The 17,408-nt window shown below is 50.8% G+C and overlaps 1 protein-coding gene across 5 annotated transcripts in view; it reads right to left on the reverse strand.

Moving 5' to 3' along the window:
- Positions 1–3,890: 3,890 nt before the first annotated feature.
- DIP2C (disco interacting protein 2 homolog C) overlaps positions 3,891–17,408 on the reverse strand; it is a 354,106-nt gene continuing 340,588 nt past the window's right edge. For all 5 annotated transcript variants that reach the window (XM_033852298.2, XM_033852296.2, XM_033852299.2 and 2 more), the window contains 5 exons: positions 14,786–14,843; positions 13,280–13,354; positions 11,287–11,461; positions 9,601–9,724; positions 3,891–6,994 (listed from right to left, as the gene is read on the reverse strand). In XM_033852298.2, coding sequence (XP_033708189.1) covers positions 6,742–6,994; positions 9,601–9,724; positions 11,287–11,461; positions 13,280–13,354; positions 14,786–14,843 — 685 coding nt within the window. In that variant the 3' untranslated portion in view covers positions 3,891–6,741. The remainder of the gene's footprint in view (positions 6,995–9,600; positions 9,725–11,286; positions 11,462–13,279; positions 13,355–14,785; positions 14,844–17,408) is intronic.

A 17,408-nucleotide genomic window follows, 5' to 3' on the forward strand; every position in this document is an offset into this window, starting at 1 on the left:
ATGGCAGGTAACAGTGACATTTTTCTCTTTTTCCTCTTGTCTAACTGCATTGTGTCTAACTGGAGAGGTCTGGACACCTTCACACACACTGCGCCTGCCCACTCGTGCTTTCTAGCTTCATTTTCCATAACTAGACTGTTGTCCCTGATGATCTCATGCCTCCTGGAACCTCCTCCCTTATCCTCATTAAGTGCTTTAAACATAGTAGGAGCTCCTTACAGCCATTAAACTGACTTATTGTCCTTGTTCCCTGAACCTCAAGGAGCCACGGGAGCCCACGGCTGAGGGAATCGAGGATTATGTAGCAGAGATGTCTGGATGAAGGACAGGCTGGAAAAGCAGAGGTGCCCATGGGGAGAAGGACCTTCCTGCAGCAAATTATCCTCCACAGACCACCCTCTCACATGACTAAACAAAATATTTAACATGTGAAAACTTGAATATTTGACTTGAATTTTAAGCAGACCAAATGGAGGCTTTAACCGTTCACATTACAAAGGACCATGGGGTCTCTGTAAACAGCTTCTCAAATGTTTCTCCTTATATCCTGAAACATTTGATAGAGTTAGAAACTAAGAGCAAAGTGTTAGCCTCTGCTGATAGATTATCAATCAGGCACTGAGATACGAAATTCTGAACTTGGCTGTTTAAGAAGAATCCTGACATTTTGGGGACTTCCCTGTTGTTCAGTGCAGGATACCAGGCGCCCTAACTCCTATACCACGAAGGGAGGCGGGAGGGGCCGCTCTGCTATTACTTGCCGACAGGGCGTATCGGCACGGACAACGCCCCCAGACACCCTGAGGCGTGTGGCCAGGTCACCCTGGCTCTACTGTGAGAAACACACGAGTCCCTTCCTCCCTGTGCAGCCCCGGCTGAAGCAGGTTAGTTCCGAGGAGCACCAGCTGCTTGATGGTGAGACGAGGCACTGGCCTCATCACCGTATTTTGGTTAGAGGATTAGTCTGAAGAACAGCGTGTGTAAGGGAAACAGGAAGACCGTCTAGTCTCACCCTTCTTTGTAAAGACGAGAAAGCTTATGTGATCCCCTGTGTTGGCAGAGCCAAGACTGACCCTCAGTCTCTGGCTCAGGCCTTGCTGTCCCTGCTGGACACAGACTCGGAGGAGGGTGGGCTCCTCCCCGACTTCAACCCAGCAACAACCCATGGTTGGTGCTCAAATGTTTATTGACTGAATAAGTGAAAGAGACAGAAGTTGGAAAATTAAAACATTTAAAGCCCAAACTATCAGACTCAGAAACTTATTGCTTTTGAAAGAAAAACCAGAATCAGAAGTTAATTCTCAAAAGTTTGCCTTATTACTTGTGTGTCTTACAACAGGAATCAGCAAACTACAACCCCAAAGCGGGCCAAATCCAGCTACTATCTATTTTTGTAGGGCCCACAAGCTAAAAGTAGCATCTATACTTGGAAAAAATCCACAGAATAATATTTCATGATGGGCGAATGATATGAAGTTTACGTTTCTGTGTTCTTAAATACAGTTCTGTTGGACCAGATCCTTTCCCACAGATCTGAGGGCTGCACCTGGGTCACAACATCAGGACTTGAATGGTTCAGACAGAAGCCACCTGGCCCTTTACAAACATGTCCGCCACCCCAGCCTTAGCAAGCTGGTGAGGATCCGGTTCAACCCTCACTGGAGCTGTTGCCAAGATGCAGCATAATCAGTGTGCCACTGCCCGTCCAGGTGTAACTGCCCGCTAACGACCAACGGTTTAACCTTAACCAAAAGCATCCCTAAGACCCGTCAAGACCGGCCAACTCACCTCACAGCCCACTCCTACCTCCAGGAACCCCAGCCGGTGACACCCTGCAGCCATTGTCCAGGTGACGCTGACCTGAAAGCCGTGCTGCCCCCTTGGTGGCTAGGAGCTTTGCTCCGCGAGGAGAGCGTCTGTCTTTGAGGATTCACCCCCTGGCTCTCAGCTTCGGATGCTTTTGATGCTGCCTGACCTGTGGGAAAGCCCATTGGACAGTGGTCAGGACAGGTGGCCTCTGCCCTCTCATGGGAGGCTGAGGAATGGGATGCACAGCAATGCTGCCCCTTGCCCCCCAGGTTCAGGGAGCATGGACAGGGCTCAGGGACCGCCAAGGGTGACTTGACAAGATGCATGGGTGCATCCAGTCCCTCGGAAAAAGTCCCACGGGAATGCAGGGAGGGGGCAGCTCTGGCCGCACATGGCCCTCACCTCACTGCTCCGTCCCGGGCTCTGCCGAAGTGCGGGTCCCAACGCGGTCCTCGTCCTCCTGACGGTCAGCAGAGCGGGGACGCATCAAGTTAGCAGACCTCTGCCCCTCAGCGGCTCCCCCGCATCTCCTGAACGTCTGCTCGGGCTGGTCTGGCCCACAGAGAACACATGCCCTGGTCCCCCCAGGGAAACTGGACAGGCCCAGAGATATCTGTCAACACGTGTCAACACCAACACGAGGTAGGGAAACGAAGCAACACGAGGGGAGCTGAGGCCAAGCCTGGATCCTCTGCGCCCGCACTGCCGGGCTTCCCTTCCTCCTCACTTTCCATTTCTGTTCCTTTGCTTTTCCCCTGGTCGGTCTGTCCCCCGAGCCCGACAGCCCCACGTGGGGCCCCGCGCTCTCTTCACAGGTGACGAGTGAGGAGCCGCGGAGTCGAGCCACCTGCTGGCCTCCTGCCCCGACGACCAGCACGACCGGCCCGGCCGCAGATGCCGTCCATCTGCTAGAGGCCTCTGTGCCAGCCCTGGGTGGGCCTCCAACTCTCCCCCCATGAACGAGTGAGTTGGGGGTGACAGTGATGTGCAGGATGGAAGGGGGAGCCGAGGGGTCACCGAGACACGGGGGATCCACCCCAGCCAGAGGAGCTGATGCGTGGACCACCTCGAGGGGTCACCACCGCCAACCACCGCCGAGGCAGCACGGCTGACCCAAGTCTCTCGCTAAGGCATCGTACTGACTTGGTCTTGCCCAGCTATTTTGTTCATGGATTAACCTTAAAAACGGAAAGACAATAAGAGGTGAACTGAGGAGCCCACTGTACTGGAGCCAGAGCGGCCGTGACGGGAAAGATGCCCTCTCGGGACCCAGCGCCCGCCTGCGGGCCGGCAGGAGAGAAAGGGCTGGCCCACCGGTGGGGACGGGGGCTGTGGGTTCTGCTGCGAAGATGTCGTAAGTCGAGACTACAAGTCACAAAAGACGTGGGTGTCAAGGAAACGGAACCTCTCTCCTTGGAAGCAGTGACACCACGTTCCTTGAGGCGGACACACCACCCGACGTGGGACACCGAGACAACGAGGACGGTAAGACCCAGAATGATGATTGACCAGCTGATCAAACTCCTGACTGTGTCCCCAGACCTCAGCATCGTGCTGGAGGACGCAGAACGCGGCACCAGAAGAAACTCTACGCACGCACAGGAACACACACTCTGCACAAAGCACGGCCACACGGGGCGGTTCTGTGTCAGCAACGTTCTGAGTCACCCAGTGCAGGTGGTCTGCACCAGCCACCCACTTTTATACCCCCCATTAGCGCGGGACGGTCCTGGTACAAGTGGAATTCTAACACAAAGGCACTCGGGTGAAGCCTGTCGATCTGTGTGCAGAATCAGTTCTACTGATTTTCACGTGTATTAGACTTAAGCTTTTGTAACCATTAGGCTGGTGGTCAGTTAACCCGCTACTACTTTTTTTTTTTAAACATCTTTATTGGAGTATCCCGCTCTTTCCAAGAGATGAAGCCAAGATCAAAACAAAGATAATCTGGGTTGGAATCGTCAGCGAGACCTATGTCCTGGCAAAGCTTCCTGCCGAGGAGCAGCAGAGAGTATGTGCTCACAGACGCACACTCCTTGTTCCTAAAAGTTACCAATAATCTGTACACTTGGAGCAAAATGTGAACAAATATATTTAGATATATTTAAAAGAATTAAAAAAAACATTTCACAAAACATTTGTTGCCATAGGAAGATTTTTAGCAATAAATGCCCACATCAAAATTTAAACATTGTTCAAAGTATGATTATCTATACTGATAAGTAATGCAACAAATTATGTAAACAGAGTCAGATACATTCCTGGTAGGAGTCACTTCCTTCCTAGGATGGAAGCTGGCCCAGTTTTCCAGGGGACCAATTAAGAAACTGCTATTTTCAGAGCAACAAAAATAAAAGCTTTTATTTGTTCATTTGAATATAAAACAGGCGTTATCACAGATGTACAAAGCTTACTGGTGGTTTAACATACGAGAAGGTTGCCGTCCTTTGCACATAAAAATTTTGTTTGAAACCGTGATTGGTTGAGTACATGAATTTCTCTAACCAGTCACCACACTATGAAATAACGCTGCTAGCATCCAACTGGTAAAAGGGACCGTTTCCCTTGGGTAAAGTGTCAAGCAGGATTAAATAGATATAATAAACAAGCACCATGAGGAAGCCGCCCTGTCGGGTTGGTCTGAGTCTCAGTGATCACTGTGTACCCTCCTGTGTGCAAGGTGATCACACGGTTTTGTCTGACTTCAAAAGCACAAGGTCACAAGACAAACACTGGTTACGTTCTCATGAATGACTCATCCACAGCACAATTCCTAGTACAGAACGATCTTCCTTTATTGCTAAACGGGTGGTACTTAGTGTCTCCTTTCCTTTTTCTTGCACAACAGAACTTGGATCCCAGCCCTGAGCCCTCTGGACCTCGACGCTGACACAGGACAGCAGGACCGACCTCACCCCACCTCGCTGGGTCTCGCGAGCCACCTGCAGTCCTGCTTCCTCATCAGTGTCGGACCCGAAACCTTAAACCCCTCCCCCTACACAAGGTGGGCATGTGTGTCTTTTCTGTGTGTGGTGGGGTTTTTTCCGCCTTAGGAAGCGAAAGACTGTGGGAATGTGTATCTGAAGCATGTAGAGAAATATTCATACACAGCAATGAAGTCAAACAATATTTTAAAAATCAAATAACTTGTGGAGATGGAACAATGCACCCCACATGCAGACAATTTTTTTTAAATGCCACTTAAAATTTTAACAGCAATTAGCCTTGGATCTCAGAAGTCAAACAAAACTCTCTTGTAGCAAAGGGCTCACTGCCAGCACACAGAGCAAAGGCAGATAAGACAACCTCACAGAAAGGGTCTCAGTCTCGCCAGCAGCAATCTTAGTCATGCAGACCTGACACAGCCCCCGTGGGGCACACTGGGGCAATTACAAAGTGAATCTTGCTCGGACAGCTGATACTTCTTCCTGGCTGGAGGCAGACGGGCTGATTCAGTCCGGGAGTGTGCGAGGAGCTCTGAAAGTTCCAAGGCGTGTGAGGCGGCGGCAGCAGCAGCAGCAAGAGATGGAAATCAGAAGTGTGTCCTCGCAGGAGGTGCAGTGACGGGGGTGGGGGGTGGGGGTGGGGGTTGGGGGCCTCCTGCCCCAGCCAGTGGCTCTGTTGTCCTGGCAGCGGGGGCGGCTCCCCAGGCACGACCCCCTCCTGGTGAGTCTCTTCCCTTAAAGCCGCTGAGGGAGTCAGCACAACCTGCTGCAAATGACCACAGAATGACATTCCTTTCATACCGAGGACCAAAAACAGGTGACACAAACAAAAATGATGGGAACATTGTGCAATGACTTCTTGTGGCCGAGAGAGCGCGTGCTGCGGGCCAGCTGCTCCCCAGGCCGTGCAGTGCGGTGGGCACGCGGCACTGACAATCCGTTGAGACCCCGCAGCAGAGGGAAAAGTGCACGTCCAGCTCCGATCCGCCACCTTTGAGGCGACAGCGCCACTTGCTGGTCTCTGGTTCCAGAGGAAAGGTTCCGACTGTGCTGCTGGCTGTCTGGCCGCGCACACCAGCAACGGGCGAGAGTCTATCTACAGTGCAGTGGAGGGGACGCCATGCAAGTGACAGGTTCTGCGTTTTAAACTTTAAAATCTCCTTTGTTCTTAGTGAATTTATATTTCATATATATATATTTGTTGTGATGCTATCCACGCAAGATAATACAACACTTTTTATATTAGCAAACATTACAAGACTTTAATATTCTTGAATGTTTTCTCTGTTATACTTCTAAAGAGATCAAAATAAATTAAACGTTTTGTACATAATTACATAAGAAGTTAACTTATTTTATCATTTTAGTTTAGTACAAAGATATCTGCAAGGTAATTGCCGAAATACACCTTATTTATAATTTCTTCTCATTCCATGCTAAAATTCAAAGGCCGATTATTAGCCTGTTTCTTCAGCACATTTCTGACAAAGAAAGCTGCTAAAATCTAATTGGAAGGTGCTATTTGGAAGGTTTTCTCGTACCTCAACAAACTGTCCTAAAAGGATGAGCTCCAGCAATGGCTTAAGTTAGTAGCAGGTCCATGGCATTAAGATTTCATGACACATTAAAACAGAGAAAACAATTCTTTGTCACACTACATAAATTGTTTAAAAGAACCCATCTGGAGGGCAGAATATTTTTTTTAATTGCTAGTTTGGCTTAACAAAATACCACATTTACGAAGAAAGCACTTATTATCCAATAATTAAAAAAAAAGAAAAAGTTTTTGAAATGGGCTTTTCCAATAAACTGAAGGCAGTAACGCAAAGTCCTTCTGAGCAAACTTCACATTTCTCGTCTCATCCCCGTGCCGATCAGGACGAGTGGAAAGTCTCCTCCCCACCACTTGGCAAAAGCTCCGCTCGGGAACTCGCCCTGGCGTCTGCACACTCGCGACACTGAGCAGATGGCCCGCCTCTGGGAGTGTCTACATGTTGTAGGCCACGTAAATGGGGTCCAGCTGGTCGGCCAGGAAGCCGTCGCGGAGGTGCATGCGCTGCTTCTCCCCCCGGGAGTTGATGGGGATGACGCCGATGTCCACCACCACCACCACCCCCACCACCAGGTAGTGCTCCTCCAGGACCACGTTGGTCACCAGGGGGACCAGGTCCAGGGCTTCCTGCTCGGACCCGTCGAGCTCAACCACAACCACCAGCAAGTTTGTCCAGGTGAACACAGCACTGGAAGAGAGAGAAGCATCACTGTACAGCGGGGCTTGAACTTAACGATCCTGTTTTCTTTTCCAGACGTTCCATTGGGTTCTTTGTGGACCTGCCCGGGCGCTAAGCCTCCTCAGGCCTGTTGGTCCCTGACCGGCTCTCACACTCCCGTCACGCGCACCTCCTACCGACCTGCTCTCGCGGTGGCAGCCCCGCCCCTGCCCTCCCTGGATCCACACACCCCTAAGGGTGGAGTCTGTCCCGCCGGGTGATTGGGTCAGCCTGCAACATGGTCTGTGGGCTTGTTGCTGAGGCTAGGACAGCGGGGGCACTGGGGCTGGTCCTGACTTGCCTCTGCCACCAGGGGGATGAAAAACATGTGCAGAAGAGTTGCCAGCCCCTGGCCCGCCTGACCCGTGGGCTCCAGCCACACTGGGGTCCGATTCCTCAGCGGTCGACTGCAGACCCAGGGCACATTAACTGATTCCTGTTTGAAGTACTGAGTTTAGGATGAGGGCAATGCAGTGAGACCTGACTCATGTGGGGTAATTCCTGGAGAACTCCAGAGATGTACCCAGAAGTGTCTTATTTTGGATCTTTCAACAGGAGCGCCACCCAGAGTATTCTGTCTGCCCAATTTGTAGACGCCTAAGAACAGTGTTTTACACGTTAAGCCACTTTAACATCACATAGTTGGGCTTTTAAAACGTGGTTGTTTAAGAACCTTAACACACACTGCCCTTGGCCACCAGAGCCGCGTGGAGGCCAGGCCAGGCTCTGGCGCCCTGCAGTGGGCTGCGGGGATCTTTCTCTTGCCAGACACAGAGAAGGTTCTATCTCAGTTGTGAGGCAGGAAGTATCTGGGAACATTCACTATTGCTTCCGGAAAGCACAGAGTATGCCTATTAGGAAAAAATGAATATTTTGTTCAGTACGGCCAATGAATACATGAAAATGAAAGGGAAACACTGGAGAATGTGTTCAGCAGACCCCTCCTTCTGGAGTTTGCTTTGTGACGAACGTGTACACCTAAGGGAACAACCTTGTGGGGAGCTGTTCCTGAGAAGAAGGGCCAGCGCCGAGTCCCAGGGCACAACTCCCAGGCACCGGGCACCGCTCCACAAGGGCCGCGCCTTGAGCCCATGAATCACATGTGGCTACTCTGATGTGCGCTGGGGACAATCTTATCCTGGCATTTGAAATCGATGGTGCAGCATCAGGACCAGCTCAGACTCCACAGTTAACTGGGGAGGGGGTTTGCCAGGAGGCCGCGGGCTGCTGCCGGCTACTCTCCTTCCGCCGGAGCTCTCCTGGGGGCCGCGGTGGCTGAGAGGGCCGGGGGGCTGGACTGTACTCAGTGAGGCAGTCACAGATGTGACCTGGCATCACATCCTTCTTTCTCTGCATGAAAGTGACGGATGGGGGCACCCTGTGGGGGGGCCACAGGCAAGGGGGAGGGAAATAACAGAACAGTTGTGCTGCACAGACTCCAACAGAGAGAAACCCTTCGGAATAAAATGCAGCTTTATTCCACGTCACGGCACCTAAGCAATGCTCAGAACAGAAAGGAGAAACCTACGAGGGGCACTCCTGCCACACACTTTTAAGTGGAAACGGCACCTTTTCAACTACATAGAAAATACTCGAGGGAGGCAATACAAGCCAGTCAAAATTATTTTCTTAAAAATACAAAAATTGAAGGCTGTGATTGGTATTTATAGCTATTCAGATGGAAACTGAGGTGGGCCCCTGCCAATGTCTGGGCTGATACCTTTCTGGGGTTTCTGCCCTGCCCTCCTCGACACACGAGTGGACAGGCAGCTTTGGCAGGCGGAGGACTTGTGCTCCAGACGGGCTCCGTCACTGCTCGCCCTGAAACGCGGCACCAAGTGGGGACGAGGCGCTCCCGTCCACCCGACTCTTCTGTCTGCCAAGTCCTCTGTGCAGTGCAGTGCGTGGCCAAGAACACCAGCCTGCGTCAGCTAACAAGAGGCAGCCGACAATCTCAGACCAACCCACCTGCCGAGAAAACTGCTCCCGAGGGGTTTTGGAACAAGCCTCCCCTGGGGCTCCTGCCCTGAGCTTCCAGACCGGCTCCATCAGGCCTCTGCCAGTTCAGGGACTAAGGGAATGAGCACACCTGCAGCCAATGGTGCTGAAGCCACTTTTCACTCTCAAATGCCACGTAAAGGCCCCCGAGGAGGTCGTCAGCGCTGCAGCCCCCAGGCCAGGCGGTGATCTGGGCACACTCACACATCACAGCCAACCAAACAGCCAGGGAGAAGCGTGGCCTGCAAGGCTCCTCACCCCCAAGGACGGCTGGGGTGGGTGACTTGTCACTGACAACCCAGTGATGCTGGCAAACGCGGCCCCTCCTGGAGCCTAAGGTCTTCCCACAGGCAGGCTGCGTTTAGGCTCCCGCGGACAGTCTATTTCCCCTACATCACGCCTTCCTTAACAAAAAACCAAATAAACGGCTCCCTGGAAACACTGCCCAGCCGTCTGTATGTCACTCTCGGGAAAAGCAACAACTCTGCACTAGGAGTGCTCTTCGGAGGTTCAGATTCACCCTGGAAAGCTGACTCCGCCCAGGACCCAGTGCCCTCGGGCTGCCGCCCCCTCCTCACCATTCCGTGACGCTTTTGTGGGCTCTGATGACGGAGGTCTCGATGTCTATCGGGTGATACCTCATGCCGCGCAGCTCCATGGCCTCATCTAGGGCCCCCACCACGTAGAGGGCGTCGTGGCGCTCTGTACGGGGAATGGAAACCGTGTGAGCTTCACCGCAATGCCGCTCAAACCGCTTAAAAAATAAAAAAAGACTACCCCTGAATGCGAAAGAGATGCAAAGAAAAGATCACTGAGCAAGGGATGCTGTCTCCCTTTTACCAGGGAAACTCTGCAGCCCGAGGCTTTCAGGGAGAAGGTGCAGGCGGAAGTGCTGCCTGGCTCAGCGCTGGCCGCACGCCTGCACGTCCCTCCCCTCATCCCACAGGAGTAGCCTCCACACGCCGTCAAGTGCGTTATCACACAGCCCTCAGCAGCATCAGCACCGCCGGGACACGGGCCAGCAGACCTGCTCCTGGAGTCACATGGTGAGGACCCAGCACAGCCCAAGTTATGCCCAGTTCCCTCTGGTGCCAGCACATGAGCTCTTAACTCTCTTATTACTGCACGTCTGGGCGGGAAGAGGAAGCATAGTTTATGAGAATGTTCATGAACAAAAATTTCCTTAGCTCGTGTAATTGTTCAATTTATTCTCATCAGCTGTGCAAACCTTGGGATAATGACAACATGCAGTCTGTCCATCTTTCCTTAAAAACAAGGAGACATCTTTAATCTTTAGACTAGTAAATCTATCACGGTGAGCTTGAGAGAAGTGACTGACATAAAACACTAGAAAATAAAGCTTTTCCAGTTTAAGTCAGATGAGGTGGAGGCAGTTACTTGCTGGCTTCTAACCACAGCTGTCGTGGGGTATCCCACTGTTCCAGCCCCCGGGCTCCGCAGGACGGGACCTGCCCTGCCTCCTGGGAGGTCTGGGTGTTGCTAAGCTTAGTTCTTCAAGGAACCCCAGATAGCATCCTCAAGTAAAACAGTCTATGATTTTCCCAAATTGAAAATGCAACACCAAAGTATCCTGCACTTTTCCCCTAAATTCATGCTGGTTCAGCCAGGTTGGCACAGCCCCCATCAGACAGGTGGGTCAGGAAGGCTCAGGCCCCATCTCTATGTAATACCCAAGTCCTGTCTCTGTTTTTAGTGAAATAAAGAGCGGAGAAAGGATTCCAGGATCAGCAAAGACCTGAAGAGCAGGCAGGCTCTTAATGTGTTAGTTCTGCGTAACACCCACGCCCAGCGCCAGCCCCTCAGAGCTGCTGCTCCCCTCAGGCACCTTGCGGCACCAGGCCTGCTGGACAGGTGCAGAAATGCAGAGCGCCCGAGGCCAGCGCCTCCTGCCCTGGAAGAGAGTAGCAGGGCTTCAGGAGGGCCTGGGCTGGGCTGGTGGCTCCAGGACTGGCGACAAGTCTGTGAGCTGCACTTACAGGCACTTGTTGTGGACAACACGGCACCTGGCTCTTGCCTCTGGTTTTAAATGTGTTCCCGGCTCACATGGGAGCACAGAGCACATGACATGCAGCTTCCACTGCTGGATGCACGTGCCCTGAGCTGGTGCTCTCTCACCCTCGGCTGTTTTCAGGCTGGCTTGCAGCAAGCATGCACGCATGCTCGTTCTCCTGGGATTGGGATCCCAAACCCCAGATGGGTTTCCGGGGTCTGAGGACCTTCGTGCCGCCTGTTGGGACTCTCACCTCCGTTTGCATCAGTGAGTTCAGTTCTCCGCAGGAACCCCAAATAGCCTGTTCGTGCCCAGATGGTCTGTGTGTCTCCAAAACTTAATCTTGAGTTGAAGTGATCTGACTGGAGGGATTCATCTCCGTAAATAGTGAAATAACCACTGGCATTGTGGGCACTGTGAACCCAGATCTGTTAAGGAAGCAGAATATAACTGGATAAGTTAACTTGAGATGATCTCCAGGGCAGAAGCTGCTTTTACAACTCAATAGATTATATTCCGTGCTATTGAAACTGTCCTTGCCCTCCAAAAACAAGACGATTCCAGTTTCTGGGGAGACACAGATGCCACAAAGTTTATTGAAATGAAGGCATGACAGCAAGCTCATGGCTGAGCAAACAACCAAGCCATCATCTGTTGAGAATTCTATTAAAGCAGATGGATTGAGGGCTTTTGAAATAAACATCAAATGAACGCGGTTGTATGAGTTTCCTTGTATTTATTCAAATGTACCGACTGTTTCTAAAAAGCAAGCTGGAAAAATGTTAAAAAGCTTTGTGATTTATTTTCCCTTTCACTTGGTTTGCATACTTTTGGGAATATTACATTGTAATAAAACAACACAACACAAAACAAACTCTAGCAGGGAAAGGCATTGTAACATCAAAAAATGGGGGACAAAAGTGCCTGAGTGTGGAAATGGGAACCTGCTGACACGGTGCCGACCACGTGGGCTGAGCAGAGCCAGGGACAAGGCAGAGGAGCCCATCAAGTCCGCACAGATAAGGCCCGGAGGAGCCGAGGTCTAGCCAGCGGCCCTCAGTCGTGCCTGCTAAGCAACGAGGAAGCAGACCAGAGACGGAGGGCACCCCGTCGAGCGAGGGGAAGGAAAACCATCTCTGTTAAGACACGTTCCCAGTAGAACATCAGGGTGCAGTGGTTCCTGCCCCTCCGCCCAGCGCACCCGCTCAGCTCCAAGCAAGGCCGCCCGCTGTGAGGACAGCACCCGCCGGGAGCATCTCCAGGTGCCCGAGATGGCGGGTGCTACATCCCAATTTCATTCCTAGACATGTATTTAAAGGAAATCCCTAAAATATAGTGAAGCTCACAGACTAGTTCTGATCTTCACATAGAGAGAGACGAGTGAGGGGCCAAAAAACCGTCCAAGAAGAAAAAGGGTTTGGGGAGTGAGCAGTGGTTAGGACTCACGCCTCATCACTATTCACCCCTTTACGAGGTACACACATGTGCCCAGGGCACCACTCCAGGAGAGTGGCGGGGCTGGTGTGCTGGTTGGGTGCCAGCTGTGGCAGCCTTTTGTGTGTGGCCAGAACGGGTCAGAGGAAGGGGGGGAAGCTGACCGAACAGTGGGCGGCACCTGCAAGAGGGTCCTAGAGGGCAGGACAGGGTCACTGTGGGCTTGGCCTTGGAGAGGAAAACGGGGGTGGGGTGGGGAGGGGAGGCAGACATGTCAGAAGAAACAAGTCCATCAGGGAGAGAGAAGGACAGTGTAAGGCAGAGGCGGGCACACCTGGCCGGCCGAGCAGGGCAAGCTGCGGGGATGACGGCCCAGGAGGGGTCTCCTGCAGCCACACGCAGCCAACAGCGCGCAGGATGAGGGGGCAGGCGGGGAGTCACTGGCCAGGTTCATGGTCAACACAAGGGAGCGGAAGTGACTTTCTGACCCAGATAAACACCTGTCGTGTCCCCAGCCTGCCTGCCACGGTTGTTGGTGCTGTTACGATTCTGGGGTTCGCAAGAGTCCCTCTGCACGTTCTCCACCGTGTTCCTGATGAAGGACTTCCCTGCTGTGAAAGCAGCAGGCACGTGGAAGACAAACCAAGGGCTGGGAAACAAGGAAACTCAGTCCACTCACATGAAGTTTCCTCTTTTCTAAACTTTTGAAGAGAATCTATGATACTCCCTTAAGGAAATCCTACTTTGTAATCCTGAACTTTCATGGACACCCTGTACCTCACCTCACCCAGGTGTGAGTCCCCAGAACTCACCTCACCCAGGTGTGAGTCTCCCAACGGTCCTTTTGTTTCTGGATTGGCAATTATGATCCGAACCCCTGGAAGTATCTATGTTGGAAAGAAGAGTCTCATCAGCGGACAGACAGGTAGATACTGCACAATCAACCTTGACCTTGCTTTCATGCCATGTGCCTATTTTCCTGATTAAAATGGTTTAGAAAGTGAATGGCTTTAAATCAGAATTATATACCACAGCATCATATAATTACAGCAAAACAATTACATTTCATTGTAATTATTACAGTGACAGAGCCTGTGTTAAAGTGATCCTAAAATCAAGAATTTGAACAAAAACATGATACATGATATAATTTAACAGGCTCAATGCTTGCAAAATAGGATTTAGTAGAGCTGCTCTGTGGTGTCCAGAAGAGACGGCCGTCACCACCCACGCGTCTGCCGAGCCACGAGGACACCGTGCCTGCGGCTCTGCCCCTCTCCTCCACCACACCGCCCACTTTTCCTGCTGGTAAACATCTTCTAGTACAATGTCAATAGGAAGCACCTCCTTCTTAATGGACGTTTAGCTCAGAAATGCTCCACATTCCACTGAAACCACGTAATGAAGCAAAACCTGATTCTGGAAATTTAGAACAGAACCCGTCTCAGTTCAGCTAATTAACACTGTGCGGTTGAGATAAGGCAACACATCTGTGGTGAACGCTCCTCGAACACGTCTGACAAACGGCCCGCCAGACCAACTTGGGTGGGTGGGTAGCGCCGTGTCCCACCTTAGAGCCAACTTAGTACCAAGAATTCTAATGGGCAATCATGTAGACACAGACTGTAAAAGGTCCAAAAACAATATGCTTTTAGAATTATGTTAAATGGAGAAGAAATCTGACGATTGGAGCCAAAAAAGAAAAAAAAATCTTCAATTACGTCTAAATACGTTTCTTGCATTTAGTTCTATAAACAAGATAACCACCGTTGCAGGAATGACTAGCTGTCCCCTGATAACCATTCTTTGTCCAGCTCCGCAGTAAACAAGCCCCGATTGTTAGCCAGGCCCGTAGACATTCAAAACCAATGTAGTGCTGCCAACCTGCCTTTCAGCTGTGGGTGACAATGCCCAGGGATACTGAAGTGTGAGTGAGGCAGCTGAGGAGCTGTCCTTACAGTCTGCACCTTTGGCCTCCTCCTTTTTCTGCTTCTCCTCCTCTGGCTGGAATGTGCAAAGGAAGGCTGGAGCTGGAAAAACCACTCTAGACCCTGAGGCACCCTTGGGAGGGGAGGCCAAGACATAAGATGCCATGGTCCCTGGTGGTTTCCTCTACATGAGAAAAAAACCTAACTCATTTAAAACACTGTCATTTTGAGTTTCTGTGCTCATGGCCAAAACCAGTCCTGATATACTACATTCAAGAGAACTTTTTTGAAAAAAAAAAAAAATCTACCATCTATTTCTTGAATTTTCAAAGCCCATAAACTGAGACTCGTGTTTATATGGACATGCATACGCCTTCCTTCAATACTTACTTTTCCTGATTCCATTAGGGGCAAACTATGAGGAGATCCTCTTTCTACTAAACGGACTCTACAAAGAGAAACAGAAGGTGTTACTGTGTTTTCTGTACCAGCGGTTCCCTTCCCCCACATCCAGCACTTGGTCAATGCCTGGCAGTCTGATGGGGAACATTAACTCTGCTGATGAGCATTACCCAACGCAAAGATAGTCTAGAAGTCAAAGAAAAAGCAGTCGATAGTAGAGAGGAAACGGCGAGGGCCACCACACAGGCCACGGAGAACGGAGATGCAGTCCCACCTCCCAACCCGAAAAATGACTGGGAGCGATTCTGCATTTAAAGTAACCGGGGGTCGACGTAGCACTTGCAGAAAAGGGAAAGTATAAGGATTAAACTGCATTCCTCAATGAGCTGCCACCCCTGTGACAGCGATGCCTGGTCCTGAAACACTCACGGCCCTGCCCCTGCAGACCACAGGCAGGGCCTCAGACACAGCTGCACAGAACCCACCTCCTCAAACAGGCACAGGAGAGAGGACCGGCCAGTTCAGACAGCAAAAGCTCCTTTTAGAAAAGAAGCTCTTTTCCATTTAAAAACTATTCACTGGTGATTTAATCTTAAAACTGTGGAGGACCTTGGTGCCAGTCACAACCTGAGCTCGCTAAGTCCTTCCCAGCTGTGTTATTTTAACTATTCTGTGACTGGGTTTACATCTCTCCATGTTACTGTGAGACTGTGACGCTGACCATCCACCTACAGGCAACTTTTATTTAAGGAAAACGGAGAGAAGGGGAACCTGCTGGGATGCCTGACTGCAGAACAAGGGGGCGTCAGCAGGAGGATGGGGCCAGGGAACGCGGGATTGTCAGATTCACCAGCACGACCCATTCTTTGTACCAGCACAGATCTGCCCCCATAACTGATAAGTGTGGCTGAAGGGGGATGGGCAATGAAGGAAGGACCCTGCGAGGCACAGCTTGGTGGGGCTCCTTCGCAGGCTCTGCTCCGGTCGCCCAGAGTGAGGGTCCAGGGCGTGGATGACAACATGAGCAGGAGGAGGGCAGACAGACAAGGTCCCGACAGAGAGGGGTGTGGGTAGGGCTCCCGTGCCGGCAGGCATCCTGGGGCTGCAGGCCTCTGAAAAGCAGCTGAAAAGCTCTTACTTTCAGGCAAAGGATGCCTTCCAGCCAGCCTTTGGTGTGGTGTCTCGTGTGGCTGCAGACAAAAGGAGCAGAGGAGACCCTGGGAGGGCTGGAGGTACCTGAGTAGCTGCAGCAACGATGTAATGAGTGGAAGAAGTCACTGCAGCAATTCTGGATCACTTGATACCCACCACATGCTTCGGCATTTGTCTCTAGGAAGACCCTGATGCTGACAGCAAGAGATGAGGGATATCAAAGAAAAACCACCTAGATCTTATACTACTTAAGCCTTCCAGAATGTGGGCACACCTCCTTTTATTGCACTTTGTTTGCTTTACTGCACCTCGCAGATACTGTGTTCTTTTTTTTTTTTTTTTTTTTAACAAATTGAAGGTTTGTGGCAACCCTGCATCAAGCAAGTCTATCGGTGCCATTTTTCCAACAGCGTTTGCTCACTTCATGTCTCTGTCACATTATGGTAGTAATTCTTGTAATATTTCAAACTTTTTCATTATTACTACTGCATTTATTATGGTGATCTGTGATCTTTGATGTTACTATTGTAATTGTTTTGGGGTGCCACGAATTTGCCCTTATAAGATGGTGAACTTAATAAATGCTGTGTGTTCTGATTGCTCCACTGACTGGCCATTCCCCGTCTTTCTCCCCCTCCTCATTCCCTGAGACACAATGATACTGAGATTAGGCCAATTAATAACCCTGCAATGGCCTCAGTGTTCAAGTGACATTCTTCTCAAGGAAACGTCACGCGTTTCTCACTTTAAATGAAACGGTAGAAGTGATTAAGCTTGGTGAGGAAGGCAGGTCTAAAGCTAAGATGGGCTGGAAGCGAGGCCTCCTGCACCACCAGATAGTTAGCCAAGTTGTATATGCCAAGGCAAAGTTCTTGAAGGAAATTAAAAGTGAACGTATGAAGCAGCCTTATTGCTGATATGGAGGAAGTTTTAGTGGTCTGGATAGAAGATCAAAATAGCCACAACATTTCCTTAAGCCAGAGCCCAACCCAAAGCAAGGCCCTAACTCTCTCGAACTCTATGAAGGCTAAGAGAGGTGAGGAAGCTGCAGAGGAAAGTTAGAAGCTAGCAGAGGTTGGGTCATGAGGTTTATGGAAAGCAGCCTTTTCCATTACAGAAAAGTAAAGGGTGAAGCAGCAAGTGCTGATGAAGAAGCTGCAGCAAGTTATCCAGAAGATCTACAGCTGAGATCATTCATGAAGGAGACTCCACCGAAAAAATGGTTTTCAATGTAGATTGAACAGCCTTCTATTGGAAGAAGATGCCATCTGGGACTTTCACAGCAAGAGAGGAGAGGACAATGCCTGGCTTCAAAGCTTCAAAGGACAGGATGACTCTTGTTAGGGGCTACAACACCTGGTGACTTGAAGTTGAGCCAGTGGTCATCTACCATTCTGAAGATCCTAAGGCCTGTAAGAATGATGCTAAATCTACTCTGCCTGTGCCTGTGCTCTGTAAA

Source organism: Tursiops truncatus, chromosome 2, assembly GCF_011762595.2.
Source record: "Tursiops truncatus isolate mTurTru1 chromosome 2, mTurTru1.mat.Y, whole genome shotgun sequence".
Classification (NCBI taxonomy): domain Eukaryota; kingdom Metazoa; phylum Chordata; class Mammalia; order Artiodactyla; family Delphinidae; genus Tursiops; species Tursiops truncatus.